The sequence below is a fragment of the Protopterus annectens genome, chromosome 12.part0, assembly GCF_019279795.1.
Source record: "Protopterus annectens isolate FY-2018-M chromosome 12.part0, PAN1.0, whole genome shotgun sequence".
Taxonomy (NCBI): Eukaryota; Metazoa; Chordata; order Ceratodontiformes; family Protopteridae; genus Protopterus; species Protopterus annectens.
The window spans coordinates 1,390,082,182-1,390,103,894 of NC_056746.1; the positions used below are offsets into that span (position 1 = coordinate 1,390,082,182).

The window sequence follows — 21,713 nt, forward strand, 5'->3', positions numbered from 1 at the left end:
CAAGTATGCTTTGCACTTGGCAACAGAGGCACTGTAATGATCAGAAAAAAGAAAGTTTCTGACCAATTGCCCATGCCTATGTTCTCATTCAGTGAAAAGTCTAACAAGATAATGAAGGTATGATTTATATAAAACCACGTTTTTCACAGTCAGAAGTTATCAAAATAGTAATTCACTTGTCTTGACCATGACAAAAAAACACATTCCTCTTCTTCCAAGTTCCATTCTCTAATAAAAATAACATTTAATTAATGTACTTCTTAGTCATCAGGTCACATAATTTGAGTATATTTTAACTTAGCCATTGGATCCTTTGCTCCTCCTCACATCTCTAATTTATTCTACTCTAATTTCTCAAATATTTTTCAAAATTTTGTAGATATTGTAAATTAATATGTAACATTTGATTTACTGTGTATCCAAAGCATTACTCCACCATTCTTGCATTTTACTGGCACTATGTGCTGTTGTACTCTTGTCTATTTTGTAAGCAAGATCCGGTTTGACCCTGGGCTGACACGTAAATTAACAAGAATTGATCAACACTCTACCCCGATAAACAAATTCAAAGAAAGAAAGTACCCCTGGATTTTTTTATCAGTAACAGCACAGGATTAAGTCCCCTGCACCACCTTACTAGTGCCTGCTAACCATAATCCTAACCCTACACCCTACCTTGACACTACCAGTACAGAAGACAGGCATAGACGCACACACACATCCATCAACACACATCCTAACCCTTACCTAACCACTGACACACAGACATGCACCAGCACTCATAGGTTCGTAGATTCATAGGAAGGTACAAGGCTATTGGCCCTAGGGCCTATATAAGCCTAGCCAAAAAGGTACCCTGGCTTTTGCCACCCAAGAAAATTATTTTCCTGTGCCCCTGTCAAGCAGAGCTACAGAGGTGATCCCCGTTGTGAATTTCCTATTTCCCATCCATTTTTCTTGAAGAATGCTAATGAGGAGCTTTGTTTGATATAGATAGGTAGTTTGTTCCAGAGAATGGGAAGTCACTGGGACAGGAATCTATCCCTCCAGCATGTTCTGTTTATTGTGGTGACATGGTTTAGGTCTCTAGAGCGTGTAGCTCAGAGGGATTGGGATTTCGTTCATGTCCAACAGCTCTGGGTTTGACATAGCTTTGTATGTTAGGCAGAGATCGCCTCTGAGTAGGTGATATGCGATGGATTAAAGCTGGAGTTTTTTGAGATGGTCTGCGTAGGGCATCTGTTTGAGGCCAGTAATCCTCTTTGTGAGGTATTTCTGTGGCCTTTTCAGTTGTTGTAGATGTCTTGTGAGGTACATACCAAAAGGGCATTGTACTCTATAATGGGTCTAATGAGTGATGAGTAGAGGGGAACAGTGACCTCTTTTTTCCTGGATGAGAAACCTTTTGTGATGAGGTGTGCCAAGTAGAAGGATTTCCTGACTACTGCAGCAATGTGATTATCAAAGGAGAGACTACTGTCCACCTGTGTCCCAAGGTCTCTTGTCACACTTTCAGTGTTAAGTACACTACCACCTATGTGGTAGCTCATGGGTACAGAGTTTTTACCAAAGGGGATGAAAATGCACTTTTTGCATTGAGCTTGAGGCCATGGTATTGACACCAGGCATCTGTCTCGGTGAGGCCCTTTTGTGGGATGTCCTCATCGTTAGGAGTTTCAATTATGGCTCCTAGTTTGCAGTCATCTGCAAACTTCATTAGCCAAAGACCTTCTGTGTTAGCCTGTACTTCAGAAAAGTAGATACCAAACAGGAAAGGGCCCAGGACTGAACCCTGTAGTACTCCACATGTCACTGGTCTGAAGTCGGATTTGGTGTCTGCTACTTTCACAGTGTGGGTTCTGTCAGTGAGCCAGTTGGCAACCCATCTTGTGACATAGGGATTTATACCTAGTTTACTGGGTTTATCTATAATTCCAGAGTGGGGGATGGTGCCAAAAGCCTTGGCGAGATCTAGATAGGCTGTGTGAACCACCTTATCCTCATATACGGCTTTGGTGACTGCTTCAAAGAAGTCTATCAAGTTTAGGAGACATTATCTGCCTTTCACAAACCCAAATTGGGTGGGGTCCAGAGTTTGGAGATTACCAATGTCTTTGTTTATAAGTTCCCCAATGATACGTTCCATGGCCTTGCAGACCAGGCTCGTTAGGCTAACAGGGCGGTAGTTCCTGGGATCCATCATGACTCCCCCTTTGTGGAGTGGGATAACCGTCACTGTGCACCATTCAGTGGGCACAAAGCCTGAGGTGAGGCTATAATTGAACATGGTGCTTAGGTGGGGTGCCAGTTCATTCTGTAGTTCGTGTAGAACACAGCCTGGGATGTTGGCAGGTTCCATGGATGCTGTGTTCTTGGCTTTGGAGGGTGTGGTTTTTACCTGTGCAGCTGTGATTACAGGAACTTTGCACTCTTCCAGAATAGGGATGGGCCCTTTAGGGGGTGAGAGGGGAGTAAAGTTAGCACTGAACCTATATGTCAGAATGTTGGCAATATCAGCTGGTTCTGTATATTTAATGTCATTGTGCTGTAACTGAGAGCAGATCTGAGTGTTGCCATTGAGATTCTTGATATAGCTATAGAATGCTTTGTGGTTGTCCTTAGAATCAGTGGCGATTTTGTTTTCGTAACTAGCTTTGGAGGATTTTATGAGGGATCTCAGCTTCTTACTGAGGCTGACCAAGGAGTTCCTCCAATCATGGGATTTTACTCTTTTTTGCAACAGTTTCTATCTTCTGTTGTAGAGTTTGTTTATGGCAGGGGAGCACCAGATTGGCTTCCTTTTTTTTGGAGGATAGCATCTTGGTTCTGTTAGGGATAGCACGATCCATGCACTCATGTAAGTGCTTATAAAGTGCATTTATGTAGGATTCAGCACCTCTATTGTCTGTCTGCATGGGTGTTGTGAAGTTTGCCACTTCTGTCTTAAGAAGCGTGAAGTTGGCTTTGTAGAAATTTTTTACGGTGGTTTCCCTAATGGGGGGTGGAGGCAGGATGTGGATGTCCAGGGTGATTAGCTTGTGGTTGGATCTGACTAATGAGGAATTAACCTCTGGTGTGGAACACCGGTCACCCATGTTGGTAATGACCAGGTCTAGGATATTGCTGCCCCTGGTGGGGGTGTGGATAAGTTGATCCAAGGCGTTGGAATTTATGAATTCCAGAAAATGTTGAGCAAAAGAGTTGGTACATGCGTAGTTTTCCCAGTTAATGACGGGGTAGTTGAAATTGCCCATTATTAGGGTGTTGGGTTGTACCCCAATATTTTTCCAGTGTATCAAGAAATGAGGAGTGGGAATCCTGAGGCATGGTGGGGGAATCTATAGCAAGTTACAATTTGGATTGCGGTCTTGCCCAGAGTTAGTTGCACTTGGATAATCTCAGATGCATTATGCTGCGCAACTAGCCTGGAGGTTTGGTTATCCTTAATGAATATGGACACGCCTCCACCTTTAGTGTTTCGGTCCAGGTTAGGTGGCTGAAAGGTGTGGTATGAATTATATCCTGGTAATGCGGGGGTGCTCTCTGGAGCCTTGAACCAGGTCTCTGTCACTGCACAGATGTCGATGTTCTCCATTTTAAGGAGTGCCTCGAGTGAATGCATTTTGAGGTTTAGAGTTCTAGCATTGAGTAGCATTACCCTCAGATTTTGCTTGCTTGTACGTGTTATGGTGCTGAATTTGTCATTTGAACCTTGCCTAAAAAAGGCACTATAGGGTTGACAAGAGCCTTAGCCAGTATCCGGAATCCCAAGGGCGAAAGGTGCAGGCCGTCTCTGGCAAAGCATTGTGATCTGTCGATCATGTCATCCCAGGCAGACAGATACTGGATCCCCTTAGAATGACACCAGAAGCTTAGCCAATTGTTGAAATTAATCATTTTGTCCTTGTACTGTGTTATCATTCTGGGTGATGGCAGGATACTACTCAGGGCTAGGGTCATACCTGCCTGGGCTACAAGATCGGAGAGCTCATCCATGTCTCTTTTCATGTAGTCCAGGGAGGTACATCTCAGGTCATTCACACCAACATGGACAATGACAGAGTCATATTTGTACTTGTTGTTAAGTGACCTGAGTGCATGTGTTATGTGGCGGATCCTGGCACCCGATAGGCAGCTGACAGTAACATTCTCCTTGTTTAACCTGGTGAGTGGAACATCAGTGTGCCTGACTATATAGTCACCTATGACTAGAGTGTTGGGTACGTTGTTATGCCTTATGGGCTGTGGTTGAGTGGCACACTGAGTTTGTGGGCTATGTGCCATTTGGGTTGTGTTGGGGGTGGAGGTTGCTTGCGTTTCTGCTTTGAAGGTCTCTTTTGCTTGAGCAGATTTTTATTGAGAGCTTCCGTGAATGTAGGTGTGTGTTTTGTGTTGCTATGTGTGTGTTTTGGTGGTGTAGCCTTTGAAGGACTATGTGATAAGTGTGGTGTGGTGCAAGTGTTTACCTTCTCCTCTTGACTGTCTAGTCCAGTCTTGGGTGAAGAGAGCTTTGCTTCCAGTTTGGCTATATAAGTGCATCTCTCACACGTTGTAGTGTTGGGTGGTAGGAGGAGAGGGTTGTCTGTGTACATGAGGAAATTGCTGCATTGCCCCAAGATGCCTAGATTCATCAGGTAGACAGGAGAAAACACCAGGAGCTGAGCCTTAGACATGCCTGGATAGGTGTTTATTTATTAAGTACTAAAAACTGTTTTCCTCTAGACAAGTGAGGAAAGTTAAGTGCTGTAGTAATTTGTAGCTTATTTAGTGGTTTCAATGAGTTATGAACAAGTGTTAGGTTGGCATAATGGTTAAGGTGTTTACCTTACAGACACAAGGTGCAGGGTTTGATTCTCATGTTGGGCAATTGGCTAGGCTTAAAATGGCCCACAAGGGTAGTTAGCCTAGTACTAATCTATGAACCTATGAACCTAAGTGCTGAGTTCAAAGAAACGGATTTGAGTGCTAAAACTAAAAAAATGGCTAGTTCTAAGGAAAAGTTGAAGAGCAAACTTTATGGCGCCGGGAATAGTTTGACCCTAAACACAAATCCTAATGTGTACCTAACCATTGCCCTAGCTATAAATCCCAAGCAGTCTCCCACACACACGCGCACACACACACACACACACACACACACACACACACACACACACAGACATATGTCCATTTATTAATGATATCCAGTGTATTTTAATTGTGAACACAAACAGTAAGGGGCAACATGACACGGTCTGTTCTTGTGCGTGCCACCACTTTTAAGATTATACAAAAAGGGTAACTTTCATTCATCAGTTTAGCAACCCTCACTACGAAGCTTCTGTATAACTTGACCACAGTTTTAGAGTGCTTTTATGTACCCTTATGCTAGTAACCACCATGCATTTTATAATAATATTGTAATGGGTATAGGTACACAAATGATAACCTATCTAATATTCCTATATATGACCTCTGTGGCAGTCACCTTTCAGTAAATCTCAGATAATTGTAGTAAAGGAATGTACTGAAGCCACTATTAACTTTCAACCTTAATCAAACCGTGCTGCAGATATTTTTCATGAAACAGTGTACACTTGACAAGAAGCTTGGATGTTGAAATAGTAAATTGCTTGTTTTCATCTTATAACACAAGGAAATAAATGTGTCATACTCACAAGATGATCCTTGTTTGAAGTTATTAAACTGGAACTTAGATAGCAAGTCCATGCAAAATCCTCCTCTGTTCTGTAACGTGAGATACTGGTGTGTATTACCTGACTCATTCACAAATTACCAGCCCTTAGGCTGTGATTATGGTGTCCTGTATTAAAGTCTTCTACTAATATGGCATGTAAAATTGAACATTGTTACATTTGCTATGGGTTTTTATCAATTTTCAAAAATGTGTTTAGAGTCTTTACCAAATCCCCAATGTATAAAGATACTACGGTGTAACAGTAAACTTATTAAGGTGTTTTATGCAACTGAAAGCCGAACTTATATCAATGTAATTTTCATTTACAACGTCATTCATCTGTCTAGGTACTATTTCAGTAGATGTTTTACAGCAACTTCTTTATTTTTCTCCCTTGTCATTTCAGCATTTTGCCCTGAAGTCAGTATCAGAGGGACATCTGTAAGAGGTATGTAGTAACCTTCAATGACCATATTTAGTATTGAGCTATAAATATGGAATGAGCAATAACTAAATGTTCATTTTCAGTCTGCCTTTCCTAATTTACAAGTTTGTTTCACAAATAATATGAGGAGATATAGTGAACAAAGGACAAGCAGTTAAATTCATTTACCTGTGCTCCCAGTTCTTATATAACAAAATTCAAAAACATGAAAAACTTTTTATCTTTATGAAAATGAGATATGGCCTCTTTCTTTCAGATGGTCTTTTTTTCTGAATTTCCTGTTGGGAGACCACATGACTACCATCTTAGCAGTCTATCAGTCAGTCACTCTCTATCTATCTATCTATCTATCTATCTATCTATCTATCTATCTATCTATCTATCTATCTATTGTGCATGTTCAGATGATAAGCTATCCAAATGATTTGTCAGGAATGCTTTAATCTCAGTGTTTCTATCTATTTACAGTACGTACAGCATTACAAATGTATCTTCTTTCTTCAGTGAGAAGGTGGTTAAACAGTAGGATGTTCTTCGTGTTTCACTGTTGCAGTCATTACATTTGGGTTATCTGCTTGCCGGGGTATAAAACATGCAGCCGACCCCATTACATCAGTCTTTCTTGCTGTGCTGTGCCCGAAGCAGAAGCAGTTAGCAAGTGCTGGTCGGCTGACTCCTGAAATTTTCATTTTCGAGTTTCAGAACCGAAGTCTTCAACTAAAGCTAAGTACCCCGTTGGGGAAACTTTTTCTTGCTCCTTACCGATGTCAGTAAAAGTTAATAATTGCATTACTTGTGGAAAGCAAATACCTCATAGATTTTCATTCGTACTGTATTCCTTGCCTAGGCCCTGACCACGACGTACCTTGCTGTTGGTTTTGTGCTTTATTTAATCAGTGCACTATCCGTCGTCGGTATATTTTCGCCTCTAAATATGTCGGTTCTCGGTTTAGTTATTCAGAAATGTCGTCGGTTAGCCATCCGACTACCGGGATTCCGAAAAACTCAAAGATAAAGACAGAGACAGGCCGCCGAGGTCCAAAACTGCCAACGACGCTTCTCATAAGCCAGTCGCCAGTTCGCCGGTACTCAGTGAGGTGCTTTCACAGCCCCTAATACCTGCTAATTATGATTCGCAGGCCTCTACTGAGATCCATTTGGAGTCCGGTATAATGAGAGATGCTTCAACTATGGAACCCGTGGATGTCTCAATCTTGGATGGGTCTGGAGCTGCTGTGCAGGCACCGGCTTCTGAGGGTGTATTCAGGCCTATGGACTTGCATATTAAACCGACACCTCCTTCTTCACTTAGGCCTAAATCTCGAACCATGCCTAAAAAAGCTACGCCCAGGCCACATGCTCAGACCTCTATGCCTAAAAAATAAATGATAAGAATGGCTGAAGATTTAATTACTCTAATCAGGGGTAGGCAACCCCCCCTTTCTAAGAGGCCTAGGACTGAAGTTGTTTATGAATCTTCTGACCAGGATTCTGTTTTTTCTGATTCTTCTGATGATCTGGATTTGCCCTTATCTAATTATGAGGATTCTGATGCAGAGGACTCCATTTCCTCTGCTTCCCCTCCAGAGGATTTTTCTTTTGGGGAAACCGTGCATACTCTAAGGGAGCATTTATTTATTTATTTTTATTTTTATTTTACATTTGTTGACCGGGCTAGTTCAACTGGATATACGTCCATTTTCAGTGGAGGCCCGGGGAGATAAGCTCCAAACTATGCTAAGTAACAATATTACAAAGAATAAATGAAAAAATGAAATAGACAATAAAGACAGAAGACAAAAATACACATCAATAAACATTTATATACCTTTTCTTCATTTATTGAATTTCCGAAAGTCCCCCCCCCCCAATGTAAGCAGAATGATTAGGTAAAAGGATAGACATTTGTCTTAGAGAAAAGTAGGAAAGGTAAGATGGATTTAGGTGGTTATTGGGTATGTTAAGGATTATACCCACTAGAAAAACAGAAAGAAATGCATATAAGGTTGAAATGCAGGTGCTTGGAATAGGGGGAATATTCTTATTTTATGAATACAGGGTAGTTTGCAGGCACTAGAAGACAGGAGAAGATTAAAGCCAAAAAAGCAACATTAGTAATTAGGTTTGGTTATTGAATGATGGTGAAAACAGTAATGCTACAGTTAGTTTTAATCTGGGTTAGTGCATGGACAAAGCCATTGGGTTTTAAGGAGTAGTTTTATTCGATTCTTGAAGAGCGGTAATGTAGTTTTATTCGATTCTTGAAGAGTGGTAATGTAGTTTTATTCGATTCTTGAAGAGCGGTAATGTAGTTTTATTCGATTCTTGAAGAGTGGTAATGTGGTTTTATTCGATTCTTGAAGAGTGGTAATGTAGTTTTATTCGATTCTTGAAGAGTGGTAATGTAGTTTTATTCGATTCTTGAAGAGTGGTAATGTAGTTTGAACTGCCAGTTTCATATGTTAAAGTATCAGCAACATGTTATTGGAGTGCTTAAACAGAAAATGATGTTGATTCCTGACTGAACAAGTTGGAAAACATACTTTGCAATGTGGTTTTGATTTATTAGAGGCCTCTTGCAGGGCTGCTGTTACTGGGTCTGTGCTCAGAAGGCATGTTTGGCTAAAGGAGTAATCCTTGCTTGATCATATTAAAGCTAAATTGTTGGATGCTCCCTTAAATCAGGACCGCCTGTTTGGCAAAAATGCTGCGGAAGTTCTTAAAAAGATGGAAGATAAAGCTAAATCTATGCAAACTGTTAAAGATTTCTTACAAGTTCAGCCTGCTAGATTTAGTAGGCACTGGCCTCTAAGAATTGGTCCTTTCCAGCCCCTTTCAGGTCTTCTCAAGCCAAACCCAGACATAGCAAAAGCCATAGGTTTCAGTCCAAGAGGACACACAGGACTAAGCAGTGGGGGGCCTCCACTTCCAAATCTGGGAGTAATAAGACTCCCCCCTATGGTAAACTGTCTCAATGACTTCCGTTTAAAATTTCCAAGCACTTATCAACTGACTGCCCCTTTGGGGGGAAAAGATTGCTCTTCATGCAAAGAACTGGGAACTCATTACCCAGGACAATGGGGTTTTAAATACAGTGTCCCAGGGATACAGATTTCACTTCCACATGTAGCCAACACCAAGCAAGTGGCTGGACCTACCCTCAAATCAGTGGGCAGAGGCCCAAAAACAAGTACTTTCTCTCTTAAGCATGGTGGCTATTCAACTGGTACCAGAAGAGGAAAAGAGACAAGGTTTCTACTCAAGACTTTTCCTGGTACCCAGAAAAGACAATTCATGGTGTCCTATCCTGGACCTGTCTACTCTAAACACCCTTTTAGAAATTCCAAATTTCAAGATGCTGACTCTTCACCAATTACTTCCTATGCTAGGCAAAGTTGCCTGGTTGGTATCACTAGATTTAAAAGAAGCATACCTGTGCATCCCAATCAGGGAGTCTTGCAGAAGATACCTACGCTTCAGAATCAGTTCTCTGCACTGCCCTTTGGCTTATCTGTTACACCCAGGGTATTCACAAAGTGCCTAGCTCCAGCTATTGCATTTTGCAGGCAAAGAAATATTCAAATATACCCATACCTGGATGATTGTCTAATTCGGGCAGAAAGCCAGGACATTCTTTTGAATCATCTGGCCTTTGTACAAAGGGTTCTAACTTGTCTGGGGTACACCATAAATGAAAAGAAATCACACCTAGTACCCTGTCAACAAATTATATTCCTGGGAGCAAGCTGGAATACAACTTCCCAGATGGCTTACCTCACGCCAGAAAAACAAATTCATTTGACAACCTACTTCAAACAAGTGGCCACAAATACCCTGCTATCTGCAAGACAAATACTGCAAGCCTTGGGGTTCATGGCCTCCTGCATTCTTCTAATTCCATATGCAAGACTGCATATGAGGAAACTACAGTGGTATCTAAAAAGCCTACAGTGTCAACATTCTCAGGATCTAGAAGCAATGATTCCTATCATACCTTGCCTACGCCTAGAATTCCTTTGGTGGGCAGAGGCCTGCCACCAGAACAAGGGACTACCTTTCACACCACCCCTGCCATGCAAACCCTGTTACACCCAGGGTATTCACAAAGTGCCTAGCTCCAGCTATTGCATTTTGCAGGCAAAGAAATATTCAAATATACCCATACCTGGATGATTGTCTAATTCGGGCAGAAAGCCAGGACATTCTTTTGAATCATCTGGCCTTTGTACAAAGGGTTCTAACTTGTCTGGGGTACACCATAAATGAAAAGAAATCACACCTAGTACCCTGTCAACAAATTATATTCCTGGGAGCAAGCTGGAATACAACTTCCCAGATGGCTTACCTCACGCCAGAAAAACAAATTCATTTGACAACCTACTTCAAACAAGTGGCCACAAATACCCTGCTATCTGCAAGACAAATACTGCAAGCCTTGGGGTTCATGGCCTCCTGCATTCTTCTAATTCCATATGCAAGACTGCATATGAGGAAACTACAGTGGTATCTAAAAAGCCTACAGTGTCAACATTCTCAGGATCTAGAAGCAATGATTCCTATCATACCTTGCCTACGCCTAGAATTCCTTTGGTGGGCAGAGGCCTGCCACCAGAACAAGGGACTACCTTTCACACCACCCCTGCCATGCAAACCCTAACAACAGACACATCAGACTATGCATGGGGCGCTCACCTGGCAGGGTAGTGCATTCAGGGCAAATGGAACCCAAGTCAAATGCACCTGCATATCATTCAAAAAGAAATGTTAGCTGTACAGAATGCTCTGACAACCTTCAAGGACCACATTCTTCCAGGACAATTTATGGTAAAGACGGACAACACCACTGTTATGTGCTACATAAACAAGCAGGGGGATACAAATTATTACCCCCTCTGCAGACTAGCCATGGCATTGTGGAATACAGCCTTGAGCTACCAAGTGCACCTACAAGCTCAATTCCTGCCAGGAAAATTAAATACACTGGCAGACGGACTAAGCAGAAACCTCATGGACCCACACAAGTGGAAACTGGAACCAAGGATTTTCAACATGTTGACAAGCAAATGGGGGAGCCCAGATATAGACCTGTTTGCCCCTCCCCAGAACTACCAATTGGACACATTTTGCACAAGGACTCCCCACAAGCAAGCCTGGAAAGTGGATGCTCTGTCCTTCAGCTGGAAAAACCTATCAGTCTATCACTTCCCCCCTCTGCCTCTGCTTTCCAAAGTACTACTAAAAATCAAACAGGACAAACCAAGGATGATTTTGATTGCTCCAGACTGGCCACGCTAACAGTGGTATCCCCTCCTGCGCAGTGTGTCACGGTTATCCCCATGGCACCTGCCTCAGACTCCTTGCCTGTTGTCTCAGCAGGAGAACCAGATTCTGCACCCTCAGCTTCTAACACTAAACCTTGCAGCCTGGCTAATTACATAATCTCTCCTCTACCATCCCTCAGTAAACCTGTGATGGATATCATTTAGAGGCAACAAGAAGGCCTAGTACTAAAAAATCTTATGCTGAAAAATGGAAAAGATTCTGTGCCTGGAACCAATCTCAAGGGATGAGCACAGCAGCGCCCAATTTACCTCAGATTTTACAATACTTAACTGAGATGCTTCACAATGGCCTGTCTTTTTCCTCCATTAAAATCCATGCCTCAGCCATTTCAGCTCATTATAGCACAGAACCTCCCCTCTTCTCTCATCCACTGCTCAAGCAGTTCCTCAGAGGGGCCAAAAATTTGAGACCACCCAGGAGAGCTCCAACCCCAGCCTGAGACCTTAACTTTGTTTTGGAGAAACTCGCTCTACCTCCTTTTGAGCCAGCTGCTACTGCAGACTTAAAATTTCTTTCTTGGAAAACAGCTTTCCTTTTAGCAATCACTTCAGCTAGAAGTGTATCTGAATTACAGGCCCTTATGGCAGTGCAGCCTTTCATCATCTTTCATGCAGACAGGGTGTCCCTCAGAACCAATCCATCCTTCAGTCAGTCTATTCATTTGCCAGTCTTCTTTCCCAATCCACAGAACAAAGGGGAACAGATACTGCATTCCTTAGATGTGCACAGACAACTTAGATTCTACTTGGACAGGGCTAAACCTCAAAGGAAATCTGAACAACTGCTGGTGGCATTTGCTGCAGGGGCAGAGGGGAAGGCTGTTTCAAAGCAAACCATTTCTAAATGGATAGGCCATTGCATTCATTTCTGCTATAAGCACCATGGAAAACCTATCCCCCAAGGTATCAGACCTCACTCCACCAGGGCTGCATCTGCCTCTACAGCCTTTCTCAGATGCGTCCCTACCAGGGACATCCTAGAAGCTGCTACCTGGAGTTCTGTGCATACTTTCACCAAGCATTATCATTTGCCAATTTTCTCTAAATCCAGAGCTGACTTTGCCACTACAGTCTTGCAGGGCCTTATACCTGGTCCTAATGCTATCTAAATTCCTCCTCCGAACCATAGCTTTGGGAATCTACCCAAATATAATGACTGCAAAAGTGAAACACAAAGAACATAGTACAGCTGTGTACACTTACCATAAATGTAGATGTTCGAGTGTATTCACTGTTGCAGTCCTGGTTACCCTCCCTCCAGCCCCCTAACTTCTTTTGGCTATACCTCTACTTTCCTTTACTATGCTTAAAAGCCTTTTTGGTGTATTTGATTTTTTTTTGGAAGTATATCTTTGTACTTTTATATTTAATTGGTTCCCATTAGGGGGGCACCTGACATCTGGGGCAAGAAAAACTGATGTAATGGTGTAGGCTGCATGTTTTATACCCCTGACGACCTGACGTCATGGAAGAAGGGACAGCAACTGATGCAGAACCCAAGACTTTGTTAATAAGGCCGACTGAGGCCTACCTGCAAGCAGATAACCCAAATGTTATGACTGCAACAGTGAATGCACTCGAACATCTACATTTATGGTAAGTGTACACAACTGTACTTTCCTTAAAAGGTATTACAAATGCTGCCCTTTAACAAGCTATAGAATGAAAGAGGTAATCATCTGTGAAATTGCTAGATAATTATTGCAATGCTCCTGAGGCCTTATTTAGAAAGCTGTGTTATGCAGAGCCGGATCATGGTCAAACTCTGTCCTAGGCAGGCTAATAGACTGCCCACAGCAGTACCAGTGTCCCATTACTTGGCAGTCTGTGCCAAATTACAATAAAACACTGCTCATACATGTCAGTGTGCAATATTTTCTTCAAGTTTATAACCATCACAGAGATTTGGATTTAATTTAAAACTTCTATTTTAAATTTTACAGCATAAACACTGACAGCCATTTGCATAGCAAAATAAAACACACATATTGAAAACAGGTTTAGTATGAGCAACTATAAACTCCTTTTACCTAAAACTCATTTATTGACAATGCATCAGGCAACCCAATAAGTTGGGATGAAGCATTAATAACGAGGTGAATTAGATTATATTGAGAGTTTGTTCAAAGAGGATATCCTGAGAGTCTTGTCAAAACCCTTAAATATGAAATATTACTGGGTTGGGGGAACAAGTATTTACCTTTATTGAACATGCCAGTATATGATGATTATGATAACCGAAGACCTAGTTCAGAAAGGGAATTGAATGTAGAATGTAATAATATACCTTATTTAGTGACAACATACAACCAGGACACGGGGAAAATTTGGAATATTATAAATAAGTATTGGGAGCTTTTTGCCAATATGCCAGATAGGTTAGATGTATTTAACAGGCCCTTAAAATGCAGTTTTAGGAGAAATTATATGGTGGGTAAGGAAGGAGTTATATTGGTGGAACATTCAAGTGTGCTAGATGTTCCCAGTGTCCATTTATAACCAACACTGGTGTATTATACTTACCTGTTCCCCAATATAGATTACGGGCAACAGGACATTACAATTGCTCAAGAAAGGGTGTGGTGTATATAGTATATACTGCACATCCTGTTGGGCATTTTATGCAGGCAAAACAGAACGCAGTTTGAGACAAAGATTTATGAGCACATGTACGATATAACTAGAAAGAAAGAGACTAATGCTTTGTTTCGACATGCTGTCAAATGTGCCAAAGCACATTTTAAGTTTTGGATTTTAGATATAGTAAAATCACAAGAAAGGGGTGGGGACTGGGAATCTAGGCTGGAATTTTAGAAATTAATATGGCAATTATGCCTTGATGCCTCTGCATACCCAGGGTTAACTTACTGTATTTCACTTACCCTGGCCCTAAAACTAAGGGCAAATAAGTTATAACATATGCTTTTTTTAGATTATATATATGTACATATACATGCATACATGTTTTATAATGTACATTTTCATGTTTTTCAAATGTATTGTAAAATTAGGTTTTCATTTGTGTAAATATTATGGTTGGTTTTAATTTTGTGAATTTTGGTGAGGGGATTGTTAGATGTTATGTACTATATATTATATATTTTATATTTTATGTCGGACAATGAGAAATGGAGTACTACTTTATATTTGGGGCAGGATATTGTGTTAACTGATGCTGATGAAGTTTCCTGTTTGGAGATGAAAGAGTTAAATCCTTGATTGTTGGCTGTGTGAATAAAAGCTTTGTGTATTTTAAATATCATTCATTGCCCGTTTTGTACACAAAAGGTTTTTGGTCTTGGCTTTATGGGATTGCCTTTATCAGCACCGTGGTGTACCAGCTGGAGATTGTGGTGTGGTTTTTATGCAGGAACTAACTACTGAGACATACACACACTCACACACACACACACACACACACACACACACACACACACACACACACACACACACATACACACGCACACACACACACACACGCAGATATGACCATCAATCACAACGCATTGTATGACTGTGTACACATCAGATGTTTGATTGCGCTCAAATGAAATAAGAAATACATAAATCACCTAGATTAGTATTTCAGCTCACTGTTGTTAGAACTATACAGAGCAATCCATTTCACCAACATCTCCCCAATTTCATAACTCAAGAATCAGATATTTGTCATGTATACTTTTTTTGTGAAAGATGTCTTTATTCCAAGGTGAAGCATATTTAACAATACAATTCAAAATGATCTGATCATGCTGAGCAAGAAATCACAATGATAGTCTTCAATCAAAGAAATTTAAAAAAAAGAAAATCCATAACCAATAACTAACAGGAAATTTAAGATGCTGGTTTTGTATACTTAGAAAGTTGCTAGCATAGCATGTTTTGCATTAGCAAGCATTTTTTGAAGGATAAGGTCTGAAACTCACGTTTGTCATTATTTAGTGACTGCAGTTCACAATACTTTAACAGAAAGCCACATATTTTATGAAGAACAGATCACAAACATAAAGGAAAAAAATGAAAGACATTTCAGAGTTATATTCTCTGAACACACACACCAGATTTAACCACTTGCATGACTTTAAATGTATTTATTTATTGATTGACATTTGATTTTCAGGAAAGTCCAACTGGGTAGGAGCCCATTTTCAGCCAAGGCCCTGGGATAAGAGTGTCAAATTATTACAAAACATTTTAATAAGAATATTTTTACAATCTTCAAAAATAAAACAAACAAAAGTCTGCAGTTTAAATAATTGCAACACATTAGACATAAAAACATTGGTTAAGAATTGATACGAGGTCTATGACAATCATTTAATATTTAGAGAAATTTTATACAGTTTGTAGAGAAACTAAAGGTGTGTTAGTCTAATACAAATAGGAATTGCAATATGAAGTGAGGGAAAACAGGCTTATGGTATATTTAGGGAGAAAGTCAGAGAAGAGAATTAGATAGCAGTAAGGAAGTGAAGAAGGGAGGGTGAGGAGGTATAAGGAATGACAAAGTACTTGGTTCACATTTAGGAATATAGTTTATCCTGGTTTGGTGCAAGAAAATAACCAGATTTTAGTTAGGAAGTCTTTCAGAGTGGTTTTGTAAGATGGGAGGGAGGGTACAGACCTAATGGATACAGGTAAGGAGTTCCAGGCCTTAGCAACCTTGTACGAGTTCAGATAATACCCAGCAGATTTACTAGATTTGTAGACAGACAGGAGTTTTTGGTCACTGAATTGCAGTGACTGACTGGGAACTTTGCTGTGTAGCATTTTTTTGTGCTAGACAGGCAGATGGATGCTGGATAATTTTATAGGTGGCAAGAAATTGTGTATATGTTAGTTGATGTGGCAGTTCCAAACAATTCAGGCTTTTCAGTGCTATACAGTAGTGGGTTCTGAAAGGGGTATGTGCTGGAAATTTATCAACTTTGTTATAGCATTGTTCAAGTTTTAATTTTTGTGAAGCCCGGAGATTAGTAAGGTTGGGGGTACCATAAAGAAGTGGGGGGAGGAGATAAGTAGTGGTATAATTTTGGTTGCATTGGTGAGAACATTTTTTGCTCTGCCATTCCAAGTTTATGATGAGTTTTACTTATGCAGTTTTGTATATGCAGAGTGAATTTAAGATTATCATCCACTATCACCCCTAATAGTTTGCTATGAGAAGTGACTTCAATGGTTGCATTAACAAAATAAAGCACTTTAAAGTTTTTTTTTTTTTTTCATGTGAGAGAGAGTTGGGGGAAAAAGTAGAAGACTGGTCTGTTTTGATTTGAACATGAGTTGTGAGTTACAAAACCATGTTTCAGTGGCTGTTAAAGCTTCCTGAGTAATTCTTTGGAGGTGTACCATGTTGTCAGATGTACAAATGATAGTGGAATCATCTGCATATTGTATTAGGGTGGCCTGCTTTGTGGATCTATAGAAGGTGTTGGTGAAAATGTTAAAGAGGAGGGGACCAATGATAGAGCCTTGTGGTACACCAGTAGTGACTGGGAGGTAAGGAGAGAGTGTAGAGTGTTGAGTGCCATTTTACTGATGGATGCCTATTGGACATGTAGCTTTTGAACCACAGAAGGGTGGGCTGAGAGAGACCCAGTGAGGACATTTGAAGTAGACGTTTGCTGTGACAAATTGTGTTGAAGGCTTTAGACAAGTCTAGAAATACGGAAGAGACAAGCCGTTATCTCTAACTTTATTGAGAGTATCTATATAAGTTAGACGGCCAGTGATAGTACTATGGGAAGGGTGGAAGTTGTGTTGCATAGGGAATAAGAGTTCTTCATGAAGGAGATATTGTAGCAATTGTTTTTGAGTATATTTTCAAGCATTTTGGTGAGGGGAGATAAGATTGCTATAGATCTAAAGTTATTGATGTCTGTTAAATTTCCTCCTTTGTGCGGAGAGATAAAATGTGACTTTTTCCAGAGAGAGGGAACTTGGGATTCCTGGACTGACTTATTTACAGATATATTAGTGGATTTGTCAGAGTAAAATATACTTATGAATTAATATATTTTGAACTCTATGTGAAGAGATATATTAGTGGCTTTGTGAGATAGATAAGAGATAATGTGATTTGTGCTTATCTGCTTCTATCTGCTTCAGATCTAATGAATAAATAAATTCATAAATAATGTCCCAGAACTGTATCTCAGACCACTGCTGTCAGATCCATATAGTGCAACCCATTGCAGCTCCCCATTGCCTCTCCACTTCTTAACTCGTTATCTCAAGAATCAGACGCAAAGACCTAAAATCTGGATCATGTTTAAATTTCTCTTGTATTCTTAGAAAGGTGTCAGAATAACAAATGTTGTCTGAAGGATACAAAATATGAAACTCACATGCCTGTCATTATTTAGTGACCACAATATCCAACATTGGCAAGGAAGCCAGAAATTTTACAAATGACATATCAAAATGTCTCCCAGTTTCTTTACTCAGAAATTCTGAACAAAGCAAAAACTAATGGGGGTGGTGGATTTTAAATATTTTGTTGTACCTATTTATTGATCAGCTAAACATACTGGTCATGATGCCTCTTTATAGGAGTCACCTCGGAACACTGTCTGGTTAAGTGTTTTGCTCAGAATCACATCACACAGTAAGCAAATGAAGGTGGAATGATTAAAGCACTGGACTTTAGGAAGCAGTTTAGCAAACAGTCTCACATAGTGACACAGTCCCAAGATCAGAAGGGAGTCGCTAGTCTTGGCAAACATGCCCAAATTCAGTCCAAAAAAAAAGATGCAAAAATAGTCACAAATCTTGGCAAACAGGCAAAAATCTAACTCAAAAATTTTGTTCCAGGTGCGACATGTATATATTTAGCATATATTAGCAAGCAAGATTTACTATAAAAATAAAAATAAAAAGACGGCAAGGATCACCCAAAGATACCAAAAAGAACTTTAATGACAAAGCATTAAACAGTAAGCGCTTTCATCACATATAGTGACTTCCTCAGACTGAGGAAGTTCTTTTTGGTACCTTTGGGTGATCGTTGCCGTCTTTTTATTTTTATATTTTTACGTTAAGTACGGCTACTGTTTGGTGTTTTTTTTTTTTTTTTTTTAAGATTTTCTATAAAGCAAGTTGTTTATATTGTAATGGCTGTCTGAGGAAGGCTGGTGTCAGCCAAAAGCGCTTACCTTTTGGAAATTAATAAACTTGCATTACTATTCTGGACTGTTCTTCGCGCTGCCTATTTGTTTGGTTATGTATATATTTGGGCAAACAATGACAGAGCAGATAAAAACCATAAACCAGGAAGCAGTTTGTTAACATCTCATAACCTTAAGAGCCAGACTATCCTAATGCACTTAAAAACTAACAGAATAATTGGTGCTTCATGGACAAGCATTTTCTTAACAATAAGATCTATGAAACTGTAATGACTGGCATTATTGACCGACTGTAATTCTCACTGATTTATCAGAAAAATAAGTTAATGGGGGACAGGGCATACGAGGCAAAATCAGTGATGTTCTGCAAGATCAGACACAGATAAGTTACAACAAGCTTTTCAGCAGCATGCATTTTCTGAAGAAGAACTATGAACTTTAATGACCACCATTATTAACTAACTGTAAACTTAAGTGATTTTAATCCTCAGTTCTTTATCATAAGATCAAGCTAAGCTGTTAATGATAGTCTGGCAGTTAGTGCAGAGGATAAAGGCTGTAAGCTCTTACTGAGATGCTGCTTGTTGTCAAGGGATTAAAGTTTCATTCTTTCTACCCCGATTTGTCTATTCGAGTAAGTCACTTAACAAGATAATGCTCCTGCTTAGCCCAAATATATGACAGGGAAAAAAATGTTATATGCATTTTCTGAATAATAATAAGTATGACACTCAACCTGTTCTGGGAATTTCTTAGGTTTGAGGATGTCCAGTTCTCAGGGATGTTTGGCAGTCTGATTCTTGACAATGTGAGTGCCCTCTGACCATGAATCTCAGTACTGTAGTCTAATAAGAACTATGAAATTCTGATTCCTGGTATTACCTGTTCTGGGATGTACTTAGATGTTTGAGTCATTTTCTGGGGACAATGTGAGCAAGTGGATAGAACAAATGCAAACTCTGTGTCAAACACACACACCCACACACACACACCCACACACACACACACACACACACACACACACACACACACACACACACACACACACACACACACACACCACACAGCATCAACTTTTCAAAATATTGGTTTAACTGATTGGCTCCAGAGATAATAGCAGCTTAAGAAATAGCACATGCAGTAAAACTAGTTTATACACAGGTGATATCCACTCTCTGTTTAACTCTATGAAGGAGTGACCAAAACAAAATTGATCTGCTGAGGGATGTTATGAGTCAAGGTGTCCATTGTAAGAAAATACGTCAATATCACACAGTTTATAAACAAAGGGATTGTGTCTATATCAGGGATGTCATTGTCCCCCTTTACTCAGCTCTCATTAGGCCAGCCATTGAATATAATGCCACTTTTGGCATATATCTGTCCAGACACATGCAACAACTGGAATGCCCAGAGAGATACCTTATTAAAAAGGCAGAAGGCTTAAAAGCATGTTCTTCATGGACCAACTCAAAGCCTGTCACTGTACTCTTTATCACTATACTCTATATCCTACAGACTGCTAAGTGGTGACCTGTGTCTGGCATGCAAGGCACCCATTACTGATGGACCTACTACATGTCAGCAAGTCAAATGACATCAGAAATACTTGGTCTGAGGATCTAAACCTCTTCTGCAACATCAACAGAATGATTTGGAGGGACAAGTATATTTCTCATATCCCAGTTATTATCATTGAGGTAATATATATATATATATATATATATATATATATAATTATAGATCATGGGATGGATAAGGCCCATCTATATTAAAATGGGAGGTTATTTTGAGCACAAAAAAGGAAATTGGCTTTGCCTAAAATGGCCCACATGCGCAGCTAGCCTAGTAATTACCTGTGAACCTTAACCTAACCAACACTGGGCCCTAGCCGCTGCCTAGGTCATTTGGTGCCATATCTGGCTCTGGTGTGGTTTAATGACTGGAGGATTGACATGGCAGCTTGTAGAAGAGAACCCCATTTATTACTAGACATCAAAACCTAACATGTGTTTGATACTGAGATGCTTAACTAGCTGTGACTTAATGGTTTATCCCTGTCTAAACATCAGAGGATACCACTACTGTTATCTGTGGGTGTTGTATGTTCTGGGGCAGGCACTGTCTGCTAGTTGCTTTAGATCACATGTAGTATACAAAATATCATCTTACAAGACACAAATAAATAAATAAAGTAAAATAAATAAATAAAATGAAAGAATAAGACTGCAGCATGACCCAAGGTCGATGCAGAGGCCCCCTGCTTGTAAATATTCCATTTCCCAAGCTCGTGCTTACACTTATCAAGGGTACCAGAACTTGTTAGAAATTTGGGATGCACGACTAGGGTTAAAAAGGCCCTAGTGGTCCTTAGCTTAGTACATACCTATGAACCTATGCAGAATTTGGGTCTAGTTCACTTTGTTGAAATACCTATTTCTCAAATATCTTTTTGTCAACCCTATTCGTTGAAGCCTTAATCCATTGAACATTAATTTAAGCAAAAATTTTCCCAGTGAATAAAATGCTTGGCCAACCAAATGAGCATCACAAAAGTCATGAAATTTAAGACCCACCCAAGTGGGGGGCTGCACCCCCCACACCCCACTTAGCTAAATATACCAACTCCAAGATCACACTACAGTGGGGAAAAGGCCAAAGTCACAATGATGGCCAAATATTTTTTCCCCTTGGAGAAAAATTTGCTTAAATGAACGATTGATGGATTAAGGCTTTGACAAATAGCGTTGACAAAAAGTTATTTGACAAATAGGTTTTTTGACAAAGTGAAGTAGACTGCAGCTGCTCATGTGGTTGCTTTACAGTGAGAAGGATATTCTAGTATTTTGTTAGTACAGCTTTAACCTTTTGTCAAGCTTAAATTCTACACAGGGATTTAGTTGGTTTTATAAAAGCTGTGAATTGAACAGACATATAAAGAAGTTATAGATTACCATTTTAGTCCATCCGACCTCATATTATGCACTATCTGTCTTAAGGATAAAATCATTCTTCCAAAAGAAATATATTACCAATTAAGGTCCGTGAAATGCAGTGGTTAGTCATCATGCTTATAACTCATAAGTCTACGATCTCACTACCATCACAAGATGCACCATTGG

At 40.0% G+C, this 21,713-nt stretch overlaps 1 protein-coding gene across 4 annotated transcripts in view; it reads left to right on the plus strand.

Annotated features, from left to right (window-relative positions):
• The window catches only part of LOC122817233 (collagen alpha-1(XIV) chain-like), a 950,064-nt gene that overhangs the window by 659,868 nt on the left and 268,483 nt on the right, over positions 1–21,713 (plus strand). For all 4 annotated transcript variants that reach the window (XM_044090454.1, XM_044090451.1, XM_044090453.1 and 1 more), the window contains exon 24: positions 6,084–6,125. In XM_044090454.1, the coding sequence (XP_043946389.1) occupies positions 6,084–6,125 (42 nt within the window). The remainder of the gene's footprint in view (positions 1–6,083; positions 6,126–21,713) is intronic.